This window comes from Protomyctophum bolini (assembly GCF_963924005.1).
Source record: "Protomyctophum bolini genome assembly, chromosome: 17".
NCBI classification, from domain to species: Eukaryota; Metazoa; Chordata; class Actinopteri; order Myctophiformes; family Myctophidae; genus Protomyctophum; species Protomyctophum bolini.
In genome coordinates, this window is record NC_137878.1 from 5,739,327 (window position 1) to 5,760,615 (window position 21,289).

General features: G+C 40.9%; 2 protein-coding genes across 4 annotated transcripts in view; one reads left to right on the top strand and one right to left on the bottom strand.

Moving 5' to 3' along the window:
• Nucleotides 1-1,258: 1,258 nt before the first annotated feature.
• Nucleotides 1,259-7,778, top strand: LOC308332249 (guanine nucleotide-binding protein G(q) subunit alpha-like). Its single transcript, XM_080788025.1, has 7 exons — nucleotides 1,259-1,344; nucleotides 1,789-1,973; nucleotides 3,708-3,862; nucleotides 5,438-5,566; nucleotides 5,958-6,087; nucleotides 6,400-6,553; nucleotides 7,574-7,778. The coding sequence occupies exons 2-7, from the start codon at nucleotides 1,827-1,829 to the stop codon at nucleotides 7,759-7,761; spliced, it is 903 nt and encodes a 300-aa protein (XP_080644151.1). The 5' UTR covers nucleotides 1,259-1,344; nucleotides 1,789-1,826; the 3' UTR covers nucleotides 7,762-7,778.
• Nucleotides 7,779-15,370: 7,592 nt separating this feature from the next.
• Nucleotides 15,371-21,289, bottom strand: part of LOC308332246 (protein NLRC3-like) — a 30,193-nt gene continuing 24,274 nt past the window's right edge. For all 3 annotated transcript variants that reach the window (XM_080788022.1, XM_080788021.1, XM_080788020.1), the window contains exons 6-10: nucleotides 20,113-20,289; nucleotides 19,209-19,385; nucleotides 18,576-18,704; nucleotides 17,756-17,817; nucleotides 15,371-16,366 (exon numbers count right to left, since the gene is read on the bottom strand). In XM_080788022.1, coding sequence (XP_080644148.1) covers nucleotides 15,822-16,366; nucleotides 17,756-17,817; nucleotides 18,576-18,704; nucleotides 19,209-19,385; nucleotides 20,113-20,289 — 1,090 coding nt within the window. In that variant the 3' untranslated portion in view covers nucleotides 15,371-15,821. The remainder of the gene's footprint in view (nucleotides 16,367-17,755; nucleotides 17,818-18,575; nucleotides 18,705-19,208; nucleotides 19,386-20,112; nucleotides 20,290-21,289) is intronic.

The window sequence follows — 21,289 nt, forward strand, 5'->3', positions numbered from 1 at the left end:
GCAGTGTTTCCCTTTACAGTGTATTCACTCTGACACGACGTCACAAAGCATGTAGACAGAACAATGCAGTGTCCCAAATACTAAAACTATAGGATAGCAGGTCAACAATGAACATCTGTCTAAACAATTAACATCTAAATAGCATTCTGTACATTTGCGGTTGATATACAAAGACATAGTGTTGCTGTCGGGAAGAAACCAACTCCAAAAATTAAGAAAACCTTATATTTTGAAAACAAAGAATATTGCCTCAAATTTGGTATTGTGACTTTATACATATTGTCAATTACCTGCATGAGAGAGAGGGAGGGAGGGAGAGATGGTGAAGTTAGTTGCTTTTAGTTTGAGAAGGAGAGAGGCGGTGGAGTTGGTTGCTTTGTCAGAAGCGTTTTTTACTACTACTAAATAAATCTATCAAAAATGTTAGAAAATGTATTTCCTCACGACAGCAAGGATATCCATTATATGTGCATAGTAAAGTTACATCAAGAAGGTATAAAAGGAGAGTGGAGTGCTATAGGGGTAAAGGTGGAGTCTGAGGAGGTGATGAGATCCAAACTGGGCAGCAGTGACTCAGTATGTCTGAGCTTCAGGGCCAAGATAATGATAGGAGAAACACTGTAGTGTCAACTAGTGGAGACGTTGTGTTAGACAGTTAGACATTAATGCATTGTAGTTCTACTTCCTACAGAGTGAAACACTGTAGTGTCAGCTAGTGGAGACGTTGTGTTAGACAGTTAGACATTGATGCATTGTTGTTCTACTTCCTACAGAGTGAAACACTGTAGTGTCAGCTAGTGGAGACGTTGTGTTAGACAGTTAGACATTTATGCATTGTAGTTCTACTTCCTACAGAGTGAAACACTGTAGTGTCAGCTAGTGGAGACGTTGTGTTAGACAGTTAGACATTGATGCATTGTTGTTTTACTTCCTACAGAGTGAAACACCGTAGTGTCAGCTAGTGGAGACATTGTGTTAGACAGTCAGACATTGATGCATTGTTGTTGTACTTCCTACAGAGTGAAACATGGAGGAGAAGATGGGTTTAATTCTACACTCATTTCAAAACGTGAGTATCTGTCTGTCACACAAAATCACACATTAACATTTTATACACTGTTGTACACTTGGTTGATGTTGTCCTGAAAACTCTTGTGCTCTCTACTCTGTGCTCTTGGCCTGGTCCTTACCACCATCAAGATGAGGTCATGTGGTTTGACAAAATCAATACAATTTTCGAATCTTTTGAAGAACGAGAGGGCCGCAGACTAAACAGGGAAATAGAGAATCAAATTCGTCATGATAAAAGGAAAGGAACTCGAGAATTGAAGTTGCTTCTTTTAGGTGAGTCTACCCGAATTAATTCAATAATTATTACTACGCAACACTTTGACAGATCGCAACTCGAATGGGAAGTGTAGATTTCCTTTGTTGTCGGCTAAATTAGTAGAATAAATTGGATTTCTAGCAGGATTAAACGTTTTTGGCCTTGAAGCTGATAAATGAAATACTTTCTCCTGATTGGATAAAATTGGCAACCTGGTGGGTTGCCAATTGTATTATTCTATTAAAGAGCTGGAGACAAGGAGACCCATGTTACCGAACAAACACTTGATGGCAATCGAAAGGTTTTGTTTTAACCAAATTAAGTATTACTTACACTATCTATGTTGTTGTGCTGAGACCATGTTCACCTGCAACTGATTTCTGTTCAGGTAATTTTCAGTGCCACGTCATAGACATTTCTGCAGTTGGCTTTGATCTCATTGGTCTTATTTTCCCATGCAGGGACGAGTGAGAGTGGGAAGAGCACATTCATCAAACAGATGAGGATCCTTCATGGTGCTGGGTACAATGATGCTGACAAGAAAGGCTTCATTAAATTGGTGCATCAAAACATCGTCACGGCCACTCAAGTATTAATGGAGGCCATGAATGCACTTCACATCGACTACGAACACGAACAGAACATTGTAAGACACTGAACCCTATCTAAATATACCATGTCCACATATGTCGGTCTATTATCTGGTTATAAACTTGCTATTTCAATTCGTGTTTTTACATGAATAAATATTGTAAAATGGGTATTTACTATTTTCACATTAATATTGGAATCACAGTATTATTTGGTGTTCCAATATCATGCTTGAAGGAGAACTTTGTCCGTTTTCAACCTTATCTTCATATAAGTTGTTTTTAACGCTCATTTTATGATGGCACAGTTTCTGCCTTTCTGGCTACTCAATCTCTGTCTGATGGGCTATGGCCAGTTCAGAAACCTTCCTACTAATGACATCAATGGGGATTCCAAGCTAATAGAAAGAAAAAGGAAGTACAGTATTTATCTTCCTGGAAAGTTAGCATGCTGAAATATCTTGCAGACAGATTTCTGAACTGTCCACAGCCTTTGTCTGAGATGCAGAGTGAGTTCACGGAAATCTTATCATAATATATGAGTGTTATTGAGGACCAATTATATGAAGATAGATGGTAAAATACATGCGCGCGCACACACACGCGTGCACACACACACACACACACACACACACACACACACACACACACACACACACACACACACACACACACACACACACAGACACACACACACACACACACACACACACACACACACGTAATGTGACTTACTGCATGCTCCCAGTCAGTTTATTAAAGGACCACTTCACCACTTTTCAACCTATCTTCATATAATAGGTCCTCACTAATAATCATGATAAAATGGCGCAATTCTTTTCTACTCGGTCTGTTTCTCATAGGAGGGCTGTGGGAAGTTCAGAAACCGTCTTCCAGTGACATCATCGATGGGGAATACAAGCTAATAAAAATGGCAGGCTTTCTAGTCCTAAAAAGTTGCAATGCGAAAATGGAAGCCATCCTTCTCACGATAATGAAAATTCAAAAATGTTTGTAAAATAAATATTGTTTAAAAAAAAATCTGCCTAATGATGATGTCACTGGAAGACGGTTTCTAAACTGCCCACAGCCCTCCTATGAGACACAGACTGAGTAGAAAAAAATCGTGCCATTTTATCATGATTATTAGTGAGGACCGATTATATGAAGATACGTTGAAAAGTGGTGAAGTGGTCCTTTAACATTTTGACCCACAAAGGGTCCTCATTGCAAAGGACACAGAACGCACATTACATGGTGATAAAGAGATGCATTTTTATTCAGAATAATGTGATCTCTCCACTGTGAGTAAAGTGGTCAAATATTGTTTTATAGCAGTGGTTCTCAACCAGTGGTCCTTAAAGGGATTCCAGGTGGTCTGGTCCCCAGCTAAATTATGGAGAGTTGGTAAACAAATGGACCCTTTATAGATATTTAACTCTTGACCGTGTAAAATGAATGAATGAGTTTCATTTTACACTCAATACTTATTAAAGAATTATTGCATTACTTAATTTTCAAGAAGTCTACACAATTAGAGAATGCAGAAGAACTGCTATTTTAATCAGCATTGGCCTGTTATCTGTCCTATGGTACAAACATCAATACAGCATTCAATTGTGGCCAAAATATTATCAGACGATATACCAAATATTCTACGTTTTGGATCTGACAGGCTAAATATCATCAAATGGTGGTCGTCCGTGGCTCAAATGCTGAATAAATGACCTTGATATGAAAAGGGTTGAAAACCACTGTCTTATAGTATTGGCCTATATGATATATTTCAGAAGCATGCAGAGAAGTTAAGTCGTGTGGACACAAGACTGCTGACCGCTCTGGAACCGTGGCAGGTGGATGCAATCAAAGGGGTGTGGAGTGACCTGGGGATTCAAAAGTGTTACGACCGCAGAAAGGAATTCCAATTGTATGATTCAGCCGAATAGTAAGACAATCATACATCTTAAATATAACCATTTGCATGAACTGTTCATCTGGCAAACCAATATTTTATAAGCTTAGCCACCGATTATTATTTATTTTTTAAATAGGTGTCATCATGAGATATGTTGTGAGCTTAAAGGTATCCTTTTCTTTGATATTCATCGTGAGGCTACTCATTTCAGTAATTCAGCTGTTTTTCGAAGCACTGTATTGATGACATTAAACACTGATGAACAGTTTAGAAGTACAATGTTTTTGATGGTGTGCCGAGACCACTTTTGTGAGTTTGCTGCCATCTGAATGCAAAACAATCATCTAAAGGGCTACCCATTGTGTACCAATCAGTGTGCCAACCTTGAAATGTTGAGATGCAACGTATCAGTGGCACGCAGAAACATCCAGCGATTGGGTTTCCCAAGCTCAGCGGAGCACCTCGGATGATTATTTTGAACTTGCAAAAGTTTATTTGGGTTGCACTTTCCCTTTTAAACCTTAAAGGGACCACTTCACCCTTTTTGCAAAAAAAAATATGTTAAAGGTAGAGTAAGTGATTTCACTTAATTCAAATATCACTTATTTTTTTGTTTTGTTGTGATAATCCTCTCTACTATAGAGTGTGCTGACCATATAAGGAGTTCCTCCCTGTCCCCAGTTAACCCCTGGGGGTCAAAAAACCTTAGGTTTCGTTTTTGACTCTCTATCCTGATTGGATGAAGGCTTAGGTCCCACAGCCAAAAACGAAACCTAAGGTTTTTTGAGTGAAATCACTTACTCTACCTTTAATGACGTTTGGAAGATTTAGTCCTGGGGGTATTTATGTGTGTAATATGTGGTTTTAGATATTTTAGATTTTAGCAGTGAGCCCAGTGTCTCTCGACACTGTGCTCACTTCCTTCCTGGACACCAATTCCCATAATGCTTTTATGCACTGCTCCTACTTGTGGATAGGGGGAGGGCTGTCTTACTGAGACAACATGTAGTCCAGGAAGTAAGTGAGCCCAGTGTACATGATATCAGAGACTCTGGGCTCACTGCTAAAATCTAAAATATCAAAAACCACATATTGCACACATAATGACCACCAGGAAAGTGTTCTAAATCTTCTAAACGTCGTTAACATATATGTTTTTGCAAAAGGGGTGAAGTTTCCCTTTAACAAATATGGGATTTTGCTATCCGTAGGTACCCAGCAAGCCAAATGATGTCATGATGACTTTATGATGACGTCCTCCGGTGACGTTCAGGACTAGGCCAGATCACAGCCCATATGGAGATAATCTTTACGTCATTAGCAGGACGTCTTCACCAGTTGAAAAATATAGCTTATTTTGGGCCAGATCTGACTAGTTATGATATGACTTAAGTGGATCTAGCCTCGATCGGACTCTCTGTGGTTCATCCAGGGACATCCGTCTTAGTGGGCAGAATTTATGTTGGTTGAAATCAGGTGATATTCTGGGCCAGATATGACTAGTCTTGGTTCGACTTGATCTGGCCACAATCAAGACTTCACTAATTCGTCCAGGTCCTGACCGTGCTTGTTGGGTATTAAACCTTTTTCTTCTTAACTTTTCAGCTACTTAAATGACTTGGCCAGAATCACGTGCCCAATGTACCTTCCCACCGAGCAAGACATCTTGAGAGTCAGGGTTACCACCACAGCCATCATAGAGTACCGCTTTGATCTTAAAGTTGTCATCTTTCAGTAAGTGGCTTCTCTATTCCAATCATTTTTACCCCTATACCCTTTGTTTATGTTCTAAATTATCAAAAAGATGGTCATGTACACAACACAGCCATATCTAATACAATTCATAATGCATTTAGTTTATATTTAGGTATGCAAATGTACATGCCAGATCTTACTTGAAAAGGAGATCTCTGATAACTAACAATAATAATAAACTCCTCAGGTTTAACAGAACAAAATAAATACAAATCTCCCCTATCAAAATACCAGGCAAAGAGATTTCATGAATTTAATCAATATCCAAGATATGGGAGGAACCTCACGTAATCAGATTCAGACCTTGTGACCCGTTCAAAAACAACAGTGTGTTAGTTAATCCATTTGTTCATCTTGTCGATGGGCACAGAATGGTGGATGTGGGCGGTGCGCGCACTGAGAGAAGGAAGTGGCTCCACTGCTTTGAGCATGTCACCGCCATAATATTCCTGGCGGCCATCAGCGAGTATGACCAGGTCCTCTATGAGTGTGAGAACCAGGTAAGCACTACTCACAAGTAAATGCAATGCAGAAATACTGTTATAAGTACCGTAAGTCTGGAATTCTTTATTTACTTGAGTAAAAGTACAAAAGTATTGGTATCAAATGTAAAAGTACAAAAGCATTGGTATCAAAATGTACCTAAAAGTACCAAACGTAGAAAGTACTCATAATGCAGAATGCCCCATTTCACAAGTTTTCAACCGTATACAATGTATAAACAGCCTTTGAAAATAGAAGATCTACGAACTCACAATGCGTCGCATCGTTGTAGATTGTGTGGTTTAAGATCTTCAACTCTCTCTTAACAGAATCGACTGGAAGAGAGCAGAGCCTTGTTCAAGACCATCATCGATAGCCCATGGTTCCAGGAAACCTCCATCATCCTCTTCCTCAACAAAACAGACTTGCTAGAAGAGAAAATCAAAACATCCGACTTGGCAGACTACTTCCCAGAATTTCATGGTAAAACACACTATGCTTTGTATGTGTAAACACCACTTGGGGGTCCATATTCTGGGGCAATCATTAGCCAAAAATAGCAGATCTTGGTGTAGACGGGGGAAAGCGGTCAAAGCACCGAGCCAACTCAGGTCCAGTTTACTAAGTCTAGAGCGTGCAAGAGGTTAAGGTTTACTTCAGTGGTTTCCCAGTGTGCAGCTTATATTAATACAAACGGTAGTTCCAAGTTCTGAAGTAAGCCGAATGGTTGAAATAGGCTAACCTAGTCGTTCTAAAATGAATATTTTCTATCACAATACATTTGAACCCACCACTGGTTGAAAATATGGCCAGTTGTTCAGCCTTGACCTTACACAGTATGTAAAATCCTCAGTGGATTTTACCATCTACTATAACTGTGCTCAAACCGTTTCATGTAAAGGACATCCAAATGAATGTTGTTGGCAGCGGACCCTCATCTGAAAAGATTTTGAGCCAGGAAGGAACCCCGATAGAATATTGGATTGGATTGCAGATCTACAAGATCACAAAGCGCCGCATCACAGCTCGTTGTGTATTATATATAGGCTTAAAGTGGGTTAATCTTTGATGCTATATTAACACGTTTCGCTGGGGACCTCGTTCCTGACCACATCACTGCCATAGCAGTAATGACTGTGAAGCACACCGTCATATTTCTTAACCCATAAATTAAAACTGGGAAAGCATCTGTGTCATTTTCTATTTATATCATACGTTTTCCAGAAAACTCGTAGGATTTAGAACATTTCTTTAGAAGAGATAAATAGCAGATATACAAGCTCACTTCGTGCCTCACTGCAAGCTTGTACAGTACATCTGAACATTTTTGAAAAAATGTTTGGAATTCTTTTTATCTTCTGGGGGTCCCTGGCACAACACATTGTCAGATGGGGGTCCGCGGCCATATATATAATGCCTAACTACTGATTTAGAAGGCATTTGTAGAATTGGCCTCAGGTGAAAAACTTTAATTAAATGTATTATTGCCTGATTCATTCATAGGCCCCCGGAGAGACGCTGAAGCCGCAAAGGCGTTCATCTCAAAAATGTATGAGGACCGCCACGTTGGACACCAGAAAGACCTTTACAGACACTATACCTGTGCTACTGATACGGAGAACATTCGAGTCATCTTCAAAGACGTCAAACACATCTTAAAAGAGAACTTCAACACTTTTAACCTTGCATAAAGTATAAAGTGATTTGTAACGGCAGATGTCTGTCTGTAGGCTATTACAGTGTTTTACTGGTTGTTCAATTACTTCCTGCTTACTTTACTGTTGCGCAGCCTGAGGCTTGTTCTGGGGAAAACCAAAACCAAGCAGATTATGATCGGTAGCTGTGTCAGGTTTGAGATTCCAGTAAATACAGTAGTTAACATGTACATTATAGATGACAAATTAAACCATGGGACGAGCCTGACCATTGTTGACATTCAGAAAAACAATTTGCGTAAATTCTTTCACACACTGCCCGCGCTGCTCATTCTTCTTCTCCTTCCTGTCTTCTTGGACGACCTCGCACCAGTCAAAGTCAAAGCACTCCGAAAAAATATACTGTACAATGTAATATACAATAATAAAAAAGGCTTCTCTGTAAAAAAAGAAAAGAAAATAATGTGTCAAAGAACTAAAGACTAAAAAAGAGGAGAACAGGAAAATTAAAGGGTTTGTGGAACCACTGTACTCGAATACTGTACTAGTTAATCAAATTCTTCTTCTGGTCTTGGACCACCTCTCACCTGGGCTCCTGGGAGGAGGAGCAGAGGGGTGGATGTTGAAAAAGTACTACAAATATTTTACCAATCGAGTATACAAAGCCCTCCATCCATCCTTGCATCCATCCATCCATCCAGACCAAAGATATATTTTTTTTACAAAGGGAGTCTACCAACGCGCCTCAAGCGGCTGATCCGGTGCTTCACAGGTGCAGGGACATCAAAGTTGCAAAAGGAGAGGAGACTGGAGCAACACGGACCTTTAGAGCCTTTTATTAAGGTGCTGAGTATACAAAACGACTAACGTTTCGACCTTGCAGTCTTCATCAGAGTCATGGGTCGTAGCATTTGGGCATGTCTTATATACAATGAGCCAATGACAGGAAACCATGCATATGTCATGTAATAGCCCGTTACTACCAGCAGTCTAGGTAATGTAAGAGGGTGGCTATGGAAAAGACGCTGCTGAACAGTAAAATAAATAAAGTAAAACAGTGATTTAACCATAAAAAAGCCATCAAAATTAAAAAACAGTATTTAGGAACAACAGTGCACATACATATTTAAGGGCCTTGTGGCCAAATAAATAGAAAAAATAAAGCAGAGGTACAAAAGACAATACATAATATATATTTTTTACCTTTAACTACTATTGCATCCTTTTCCCAAGAGGCAAATAGTTTAGGCTAGACCGCATACCAACAGTCACCAGGAGATGGCACAGGAACTTGGGTTAAAATAATATAAATTACTAAAACTATACGAGGGAATAATCATGTGTAATCATTGGTCATGTTATTTAACCCGTGTTAGAACCCACAGGCTCTGGTCCAATACTGTTTGTCTCTCTCTGTGTTGAGCTGCACAGTAAAGTGCATCTAAATCAATCATAACCAATAAAATACATAGACATAAAATCATGTGTGCTAAAAGTCAAACCCCTGCAACCCTGTGGATTCTGGGTAACTCTGGACCACTACTTAATGGTGATGGATAGCACTAGTAGTATTGTAGCTGTGTGCTGTTCTGCGTTCATTAAAACCAACAGTTAACCCCTATAATGATAAAAATCCTAAATACAATGGTAAAATGGACGTAAAACCACCAACAATATTCATCTGTTAAAACAACCTAAAAAGGAGTCCAAGTTCACATCAAGGCCAGCTTGGTCCAATTGTTTTATTAGAAAAAGTAGAGACTGCATGGAGTCACTTGGAAAGAGGATGACATGGGTCGGGGGAGGGAGCGAAAGGGGGGAAAAACTTGGGAAATGCCCTTTCTGTTTAAGAATAAGAAATGTGTACTTTATATTGGTCTGTGTCCTCTGGGCTGGTTCCGAGGGTGATGGGCACGCTCTTGAACGTGTCGTTCGTGCATACCCAATTATTATTTTCAATGATCTGTTCATCAATGGGCCATCATCCATCTGTTGAGAGACAAGGTCCCTGCACACAGAAGCGCGTTTTTCGGATTTTTAGTGGCAAACACGTCCAGTTTGCAACCACCTTAATTGATGCAAATCAAGGCTATATATACATTTACACCTTAACAGCAGTTTCTGCTTCTAAGCCAAATTAATTGTACCTGTGAGTTATGAGTGGGATTGAAAAATGTCGTGCAAGTAAAAGGTAATCAAAGAAGTTCCCGAGGGAAGACGGTGGAATGAAATCGCAGGAGAGAAAAAAAGGTCAATTTGATCTCAAGTCCGCTTGTGTCGACTTAATGCCATCGAATGAGTGTTAAAACCCAATTGGTGCCCAAGACGTCTCCAGACTTCCTGAGAATTACCCCATGGTGTGCCCAAGACGTCTGTACACGTTTTTTTTTAATCGGCTTGGCACCCCACGTCGCTATTTTTTGAAAGAATACAAGGGCACACAATGTAGTGTGTCTGTCCCATCACCATAGACACGATGCCATCATCGAGTATTGGGTGGTGATTTCAATTTGTATAAAGTCATATAAGGAAGAGCCTATGAAAGGGAGAATCAGATATGGAAGTGAGTGCATGAATCCCTGAGGTTTGTTCTTCAGTGGCAGCACAGAGGGTTTGCGTCGTTCACAGGACATCTTGTCCTCTGTGACCACACCCAGCGCAAAGTGCTTATTGGTACCAGCCTCGCCGACCCAGCTGTGAGAGCCAGAGTTAAAGACCTCAGAAACAACAACATTGGAGAAGCGGTTAAACCTCTCTGGGTTGTCGGGGAGATGCTGCTGCCAGGGGGCGTCGGACTGGGGTGACAAGTGGGACACACTAAGGGCCCCAGAATTTGGTGCTACGCCCCCTGGCTGCTGCCGTTCTCCAAATCTCACGCTGGTCAGATCGTCGGACACGCGGAGGTTTGGATGGGCACTGTTGCGGGTCCAGGATGGGGTTAGGGTTAGCTGCGTTCAGCTGTTTTGTCAGTTTCTCTTTTTATCTGCTGTTGACATTCCAGACAGAACAGGTGGAGTCGCTCATGATGCAAAGGGCAGAGATACTCAGGCTGTGATGCAGCTTTGCGTCTCGCCTTTACATGGAACTCACACGCCATCTTCAGAGTCAGGTTACGGGTTAAATCATCTGTTGATTGTATTTCCTTACACTCTGGACATTCTTTAACCCCTTTCTGTCTCCACCAGTTCAGCACACGTTACACAACAGAACGTGGCTACATGTCAGTTTAACAGGATCTATGTAGATTTAATCACAAACATTACACAACAGCGTCCTCCGTCTCAGTGTTACTGGGGCAACAGCACGTGAACAACATATAAAATCAATATCTCTATTAGGGGTGCAGCGATACATTTGAAATTGAAGGAGCGCCTCTGCAGTTGCCAGTGGGAGTTGAGTTTGTATCCGTGGCAGTGGGCGCAGAAACATTAAACATAATGGAGGTGAGTTTGTATCTGTGGTGCTGGGCGCAGAAATATTAAACATATGGAGTTGAGTTTGTATCTGTGGCAGTGGGCGCAGAAACATGCGCCAGTGGGTGGGGCACCAGTTTAGGCTCTGAGTGCCCATTATAAAGTAAGAAAGAATTAAGAATTAAAAAATATAAAAAATAATAATCTTTTTTTTTAAAACATTGGCCTCGTTACGTCCTTGGCATCCATTACAAAGACGGCAATATTTCGTCTTGTCGTCCATGGCACTAAACATATGGAGTTGAGTTTGTATCCGTGGCAGTGGGCGCAGAAACATTAAACATATGGTGGAGAGTTTGTATCTGTGGCAGTGGGCGCAGAAACATTAAACATATGGAGGTGAGTTTGTATCCGTGGCAGTGGGCGCAGAAACATTAAACATATGGAGGTGAGTTTGTATCTGTGTTGCTGGGCGCAGAAACATTAAACATATGGAGGTGAGTTTGTATCTGTGTTGCTGGGCGCAGAAACATTAAACATATGGAGGAGAGTTTGTATCTGTGGTGCTGGGCGCAGAAACATTAAACATATGGAGGAGAGTTTGTATCTGTGGCAGTGGGCGCAGAAACATTAAACATATGGAGGAGAGTTTGTATCTGTGGCAGTGGGCGCAGAAACATTAAACATATGGAGGTGAGTTTGTATCCGTGGTGCTGGGCGCAGAAACATTAAACATATGGGGGGTGAGTCCAGTGCAACGCACCTCAGAAAACAACGGGAAGTCAAGTGAATAAATATTGGGTTAGTGCGTTCAGTGTCTCGCTTCAAATGTTTTCAGAAATATAGCTGTGAATATTATATTATATTGAATATGTATTCCAGTCTCAGGGTACAAAAATACAAGATGACAATGCACAATAAATAGAGAAGAAAAGCTAAACACAAAACAAACACAACACAATAAAAGAGAAGCATAGATAATATGTTGACAGACTGGAGAGGCTGTTGCTCCAGTGTCTCCATATCAGGGAGAAGAACCAATAGAACTCTTCACAGGGTTGGTTAAAATCATAATGACACAGTGAGTCTCTTCTAATCGACACGTGCATTTATACATTAAGTTTCTTAAGGGCTTGCCAGGTAGAATTAGGAACCCCCAAGTTCACAAACAGCTGGCTGGCACTCTGCCATCTTGTTACCCTCAACAGCAACCTGAATGCATCATTATACAACTTTTAGTTTTTGCATGTTGCTAGCCTTGTAGTTGTATTGTAAATGGCATTGTCTGTTTATATATGAAATAATAGATCCAATGTCGTTATTGTACGACCAATGAGCTGTGGCCATGTTGTCATGACAACACTATGAATATTAATACACAAGAACGACAGACTGTCAACAATCAATTTATTAAACAATTATGACTTCTACACATGATCATACAATAACATGTGAAGAATGAGAATGAATATTCAATGAAAACATAATGACATGAGTGAGGAAATAATGATCTAATAATGAATCGATATATATACAATGATTGATTTGAGTTAATTAATGAATGAATCCAGAGTGATTGACATGAACAATTGTCAACAACATGTTCACTGCAGTAGGAGAGCAGACTTGAAGTCTAGTCAACCATTTCTCATGATTCTGAAATCATTGCAAACATGTGTTGTACACGTTTTTTTGTTACTAGACATCTTTACAAACACATTGAAATCATTGCAAGCATTTGTTTTAATAAACTTTCTTGTACCGCACTCTGACTTATGGTGCGTCACCGGCTTAAGTCGACATCATAAAAAGTAGAGAAGTCCCACACACCAAGAAAAAAATTCAAGATGGTTTATTTCTCTATTTCATCGGGACAAACGTTTGGGCTAACAGCCTTCTTCAGTGTGAGGAGTTGTGGGAGTCAAGTCTCTTTTGAAGGAGTGGTGACGTTGTGCAGGTGCACACCATCACTAATCATCACCTCACAGTCACACCCAAGGTGTGATTACAGACTGGATAGATAAAAGCTATCAGTATCTATTAACAATGTTAATACATTTGCCAATATATAGAAATATCAAATATACAAATATTATAAAAAGATTGAACAAAGTTCCCAAAGTTTGTTTGGGAACTCCTTGGACTCCAATTCCTTTGTCCAAGCTGATTGGACGGTGAAGTCAGCTGATGGAGGGTTGGTCTAGAATCTCTAGATGGAAGTGGAGCAGTGGGGGGTGTAGATGTCTGCATGGTAGATGACTGAAGACAGGGACTGTGTTCCTCCACCTCACAGCTGCCTTTGATACCGTCTGGCACAAACACCTCACAGTGAAACTCACAAAGACCTCACAGTGAAACTCACAAAGACCTCACAGTGAAACTCACAAAGGACGCTCCCTGCTTAGACAACGGCAATAATTCAAACTCTGCTGACCAACCAGAGGTTCAGAGTCCACCTCGGACAGAACACAAGCGTACGGAGAACACAGAGAAATGGAGTCCTGCAGGGCTTAGTTAGTTTAGTTATCCAACCCTGTTCAACCTCTACACAAAACGACCTACCATCCATCAAATCCTGCAAATTCATCTGTGCAGACGACATCTGTTTGGCATTCCAAACCACCACTGGAACAGGTGCTGACTGAAGACCTTTCCAAACTGGACCAGTTCTGCAAAAAGCCCAGCTTCCAGCGTAGTCCATCTCCACAATGTTAAAGCTGTCAGAGAACTGAACATCCATCTGAGTGGACTCAAGATAAAGCTGTCAGAGAACTGAACATCCATCTGAGTGGACTCAAATTAAAGCTGCCTCTAATCCAACCCACCTTGGTGACCCTCGACAAAACCCTGTCCTTCAAGGAACACCTAAGAGGGAACGGCAGCGAAGGTGAAGTCCAAAAACAACCTGAGCTCTGCTGCAGCCTCCACACTGAGCTCTGCTGCAGCCTCCACACTGAGCACCAGCAGTTACTCAGAGGATGCTTCAGAAGGTCAAAGACTCCTCGTCTACCAGGTCAAAGGTCAAATACTCTCCCCGTCTACCAGGTCAAAGGTCAAAGACTCTCCCCGTCCGAGCATAGACATGGTAACGCCCCGCCTGCCTCTGATTGGCCTACAGACACAGCCGAGGTGTGGAAACTATAGGCCTTACAGCTCAAACGAAATAGAGGTCCTCCTGAGTCCTGACGGAATGCAACAAAATAATTATATCGCAAATTAAAATTAAAATGATTGCTGGAAAGAAATTACTGCCGCGGTAATACCACTGTAGGCCTACTATACAAACTGTACAAACTGACACTCAATCCATCAAAGGACACCAAAGGAAATTAAAAGAAAATGATATGACCATGTCAAGCGCCGGAGCGACAGCTGCCATGGCGACCACCACCTGCAGTCTCCTTTTTTAAATATTAAATAGTTTAAATTTAAACTATAAAAATCATTCTCTCAAGCTTACAAAACGGTGAACGCGTGCTCCGCAACGCTGCACTAATGTCAACTGACTGAGCGTTATGAAAGTAGCTTGGTCATTTATTTATTTAAGTTCGGGATCAAGGCTACTTGGCAATTATATTATAAAGCCTTTTCTATTGAACAATTGCTCACTCACACCTCTGCAGAGGTATAACAAGGTATCCGATATAAAAAATTTAATCAGAGCTGCATTGTGCGGTCCGTATTTTATCTGAGGTTTGGGAACTATTTATTGATTCAGCATTAAGACTAAAGCCTTCTGAATAAATATACGCATGCCTTGATCGCGAGTACACTACCCTCTGAGCTGGCGCGGATATGAGCGGAGTTTACGACCAACGAAAGTCAACGTCAAGTTGAAGTTCATGGCCATGAATTCCCACGCAACGTGGGAATCCTCGTAAATGCCTGTCCGCTCACGCTCCGCTCACGATATGAGCGTAAAGGCCGTTGTGAATGAGGTAGAACGTGTTTAAACTGATTTCGACACCACTGGTTGTTTTATTTTGACAGCAAATTTAGATTTTATTTTAGTCATAGTCTTTGCAATGAAGCTTCATTTAGTTTTAGTCATATTTTAGTCATCTGAAAAGTTTTAGTGTTAGTCTAGTTGTAGTCGACTAAATATAAGATGTTAGTTAGACTAAATCTACATATGATTTAGTGGACTAAAATGTATTTTGGTGGGCCTTGGTGCAGGACTTCTATTGGATCTCTTCTCCACCCTAACCTTTTAGTCTAGTTTTTATTTTCGAACTTCTTCCGTCATACTGTAGTTTTAGTCGACAAAATCAACACTAACTGGTTCTGAAAATGTGGTCCAGGGTCCCCTGGGGGTCCTTGAGGGGGTTCCAGAGGGTCCTAGAAGCTAAATGATCAAATATTAACCATACTTTGCTATTTGAAAATAGCAGATCTACAACCTCACAATGCATTGGGTCAAAGGTCAAATACATGGGGGGTGTTGAGGTCACAACGTCCAGGAGCTGTAATGTGTGATGTCACTGTGATGCCTATATACATCACCACGATGATGTCACCGTGATGTCATGAGTTACTCATGCCCAAATATGGAGTCCATGATGTCAGGCTCGGCTATAGTGTCAAAGTACCCCGTGGTGACGGTGGTAACCATGACAACCTGCACTCACACAAACATGTTGAGTAACCATGGCGACCTGATGATGTCACCCTCACATAGAGACTCTATCTCTGCTCACACAGACACACTGAGGAGGCCCAGCCTAACCCAAACCCAGCATAGAGAGGTCCAGTGGCCATGGTCTGGAAGGTGTACAGGTGTCTCAGTGACTCAGAGCACACTGTGTAGAAGGACAGAGTCCCAGCGGGACGGTCCACATACACGGCTACTCTGTTGGAGCCTCTAGAGGTTCTGACAGGGAGGACAGTCTGCTGTCCGTTGTGTCTGACAGAGTAACTGGTACCAATATCACCGTCACAGACCAGACTCCAGGACTTGTCATTGCCTCCAAGCCTACAGTCATCACCACTTCCTTTCCTGCTGATTGTTCTGTCAGCCACTGCTATATCAACCCCTCCACTGCACTCTACCTCCCAGGAACAGCGTCCAGTCACACTCTGTGTACACAGAACCTGATACCAGACATCAAACTTGTCGGGGTGATCAGGAGGACCCTGACCCCCTGACTTCCGTGTGACCTTCCTGTTGTCCTCAGACAGAGAGAGGTCTCTGTGTACTGTGTTTGTGTCCAGTGTGAGACGATGGAAATCTGATGAGAAAACAACACAGTAAACATTAAATATTCATTCACTGACTGACACAAACACACACACACACACACACACACACACACACACACACACACACACACACACACACACCCCAAAATAATCATAATTGAACTTGGGACCCCCCAAAATAATCATATTTGAACTGGAGATCCCCCAAAATAATCATAATTGAACTGGGGACCCCCCCAAAATAATCAAATTTGAACTGGGGATCACTTGAACTGGGTACCTCCCAAAAAAATCATATTTGAACTGGGGACCCCCCATAATAATCATAGTTGAACTGGGGCCCACCAAAATAATCATATTTGAACTGGGGACGCTTCAAAATTATAATAATTGAAGTGGGGACCTCCCCACACGGACAAGCACTTGGAATTGTAGCTGTTACATTTAGCTTGAGGCATTGTGAGCTTGTAGATCTGCTATTTACACAATATTTGAAATTTTTGGCCAATTTGGCCATAATCATTTGGGAACCCCCCACAACCATCTGGGGACCCCCCACAACCATCTGGGAAGCCCCACAATCATCTGGGGACCTCCCACAATCATCAGGGGGGACCCCCTGGGAAACCCACTGGGAAGTGGGGGGAGGGGGTGCCTAGTTCAGGTATGCAGTGATAGGTCAGGCTAGAGGGGGTTAAAGCAATGGCCGAAGGTGCAGGGACGTGCGCACATAGACATCAAAGGGGCTTCAGCCCCTGCCCTTTTACCCGTCTGTAAAACAACTGCCCTTTCCAGACCACGAATGCAGCATTTACTAGGGTGAAAGAAATGGAAATGCCACTCGTTTCCATGCCATGCCGGAAGGCAGCATTCGGGGAGAATTCATTTTTTCCGAAGTCTCTTGAACTTGAACGCGGCATTTTGCATTGAACAAATTTGTTTAGAAATCCATGTCATTACATCGCATCTCCACTAGCTAAAGAGTGCTGGGTTGCACCCCGGAAATAGCTGATCCTACAAGCTCTCAACGGCGCGTTGCAGAGCTTGTAGATCTGCTATTTTCGTCTACAAGTGCCCGTCAGACACTCTCTGCACGTCCCTGCAAAAGTGGTTGGTGAAGAGGAGAGACTGAAGAAAAACAAAAAAGGCAGTGACACACTGACAGTGGGCAGAGAAAGACTATAGCCTAGACAGAGACAGACAGAGACTCTTTGTTATTACTTTTACTCCACATTTATTTGAAAACTTTAGTTAGACTTTAGTTTAGAATTTGACATGACCATATCTTGATGGTGTTAAGGACCAGGCCAAGAGCACAGAGTAGAGAGCACAAGAGTTTTCAGGACAACATCAACCAAGTATACAACATTATATAAAATGTTAATGTGTGATGTTGACACAGACAGACAGATACTCACGTTTTGAAATGAGTTGAATCAGTTGAGGATTAGTAAGCCAATCTTCTCCTCCATGTTTCACTCTGTAGGAAGTAGAACAACAATGCATCAATGTCTGACTGTCTAACATAACGTCTCCACTATAGCTGACACTACAGTGTTTCACTGTAGGAAGTAGAACAACAATGCATCAATGTCTAACTGTCTAACACAACGTCTCCACTATAGCTGACACTACAGTGTTTCACTCTGTAGGTGTAGGAAGTAGAACAACAAGGCATCAATGTCTAACTGTCTAACACAATGTCTCCACTCTCCACTACACTACAGTGTGTCTCCTATCATTATCTTGGCCCTGCAGCTCATCCAGACGTAGGCTACTCACTGCTGCCCAGTTTGGATCTCCTCTTCAGACTCTGAAAACCCACCTCTTCAGACTCCACCCTCTTAGCCCGTAGCACTTGCTGTAGCACTTGCCTTAGCCTCGACGACCTTACATGTTCAATGGCCAAATTATGTAATTTAGATATTACATATTTTGTAGACATAGCTCTCTATAGTGTATAGTTTCATTGTACAGATATTCTACTGTTAGATTCTTAGCTTACTTATGATGATTATTCCTATGTATTTGATGTAATACCATGTGTTGTTCTTGCTTACTGTACTGTGAGTCGCTCTGGATTAAGAGCGTCTGATAAATGCCTACATTGTGAATTTGTGACAGATGTTCATTGTTGACCTGCTATCCTATAGTTTATTTGAGGCACTGCATTGAAGTGAATACATGTAAAAGGAAAGACTGCACTGTCCAACATGGACACAGCCCAAGTCTACTCACTTGCAGTTCTCCAGGACTGAATCATTCACCACGTTGAGGCTCAGGTCCAACTCTCTTAGGGAGGGATTAGAGCTTACAGCTGAGGCCAGAGCTTCACAGCATTTCTCTGACAAGCCGCAGTGAGCCAGTCTGAAACACCAGATGAAAACACACATAGATTAATTAATTAATTAATTAATTAATTAATTAATAACACATTTATAATATGCATTATTCCTGGATTTAGAACCTGCTTACAGCCATCTATTATAAAGGACTCTCTTGTCCCATTTAGGGTGCCTTCACACCTGGATGCTTTAGTTCCATTAAAACAAACCCTGACCACCAAAATAATGATATTTTAACTGGGGACCCCCCAAAATATTTTTTTTAACTGGGACCCCCACCCTTAGAAGCACTTGGAGTTGTAGGCACTAATCTGAACATATTACCAAACTACAAGCTCACAACACCTCACAGTGAGCTTGCAGATCGGCTATTTCCACAATGTTTGCTACTTTCTTCCATAATATTAATATTAATTATTATAATATAATTAAGAAGCTCGATAACTGTGGCGTAGCTAAAACGGGTCGCAAGTCAAAAATAGCCGATCTACAAGTGTTCAAAATAAATGTGGTAAATGTATCTTACTTTAGAACTTCCAGTCTACAGTGTGGGCTCTTCAGTGAAGCACAGAGCAGCTCCACTAGTCCTGAGTCTTGCAGGTTGTTTTCACTGAGGTCCAATTCTCTCAAATGGGAAGGATTAGAGCTGAGAGCTGAAGCCACAACTTCAACGTCTGTCTTTCTGAGTTTACAGCCAACAAGTCTGTAAATACAGATTAAATAAGAGATTTTTAACACAATATATATACTGTACCTAAATAATGATTTGAACTGAGCACCCAATACCCTGACAAGCAAGAATTGTAGGCATTTAATTTAGTTTGACTCGGCTGCACAGATACATATTGTGTTTGCGTCTTCCGTAATATTCGCCAATTTAACAAATTGGTTTTAAAAATGTTTTAAAAGTCATTAAATTGTACCTTTAGAAATGTGCAGATACTAGTCTGTATACACTTAAACTGTATGTTGGTATGTTTACTGTGAGAAAACACACTAGTTGCACATTAAGCTAATCATCTGGGGACCCCCTTGGGGGTGCAGACCCTCAGTTTGGGAACTACAGGCCTATAGACTAATATAATGATAATTGATTGGTACAGTAGGTGCAGGATATTGATTATGTCTTGTCCTATGGCATACTCCTGTAAAGCTTGTCGAAAATAGCCAATCTACAAGCTCACAAGTGTTGGGTCCTTGATGCATTGTGAGCTTGTAGATCAGCTATTTTCAGTGTGCAACCCTGTTGTATGACAAAGACAAGTAGCTTGCGTTAAAGGGATATTACACTTTGAAACATGTTTGGGGTAATTTTAACGTCTACTCAGGCTTATTAATACATTCTCACCACAGCATTCATATTCTATTCACATAATACAGTGCATAATAAAACAGAAGTGATCAAAATAAATGTGGTAAATGTATCTTACTTTAGAACTTCCAGTCTACAGTGTGGGCTCTTCAGTGAAGCACAGAGCAGCTCCACTTGTTCTGATCGCCGCAGGTAGTTTTTACTGAGGTCCAATTCTCTCAAATGGGAAGGATTAGAGCTGAGAGCTGAAGCCACAACTTCAACGTCTGTCTTACTGAGTGAACAGTCAACAAGTCTGTAAATGCAGAATAAATAAGTTAACTAAAACCTCTCCTATCTAGTTATCCAGAGATATAGACACCACTTGACAACACAGAATGATTGTACAGAGGAAGATAGACATTTTGATATCAAAGACTTCAAACAGCAGTTGAAGGAGTGAAATGAAGACTGAACAACAACATTGCATATTTACTGCCTAAACGGTGTAAAAGCTTTACAAACAAGCTGCTGGAGACCAGCATTCAGTCTCTATTTCTGTTCCCTGTCTCCTCAAGCTGGGCCACAGCTGTAGGCTTTACTGTTAGTTTGAATTTACCCCAATATTATAATATTGCATAACCTACAATATTATAACATTTCATAACATACAATATTATACCATTTCATAACCTACAGTTTTAGTTTTAGTCATAGTCTCTTGAATAGCTTTCATTTAGTTTTAGTCACATTTTAGTCACCTGGAATGTTTTAGTGTTTAGTCTAGTTTTAGTCGACTAAATGTCATAAGATTTTAGTCGACTAAATATACAGTTGATTTAGTCGACTAAAATGTATTGTGGCGGGGCTTGATGCCGTCATAATGACTGACAGGTCGCAGCATTGTTAGCTTGTATAAGAATTATGAAAGAATTATCCAATGTGGTACTTTTTTCATTTATTTTTTGTTAACCCAAGAAAAGGAAATGAGCAGCTCCAAATGTTGCATCAAAGATATGCACAGATATATAAGTGTCTTATATTATTAATATTTGATCCTTTTCACAAGCAACAACTGTTAACTTATGCTCCTTTAACGGAGTAATTAAAAGAACCGTGGCAGTTAAAATATCATTATTGAATCTGGAGCTTAGACAAACTATGTTGCTTATAACTTAAGTTGTCCATGGCAGCCATTATACAGCATTGATAATTTCATTCGCCAGCTACTACACTTAGGACCACATTATCTCTAAATTATTGCCAGGATGTGTGTTGTGCACCTTCATGCTAGACAGATGATGACACATGGTCCC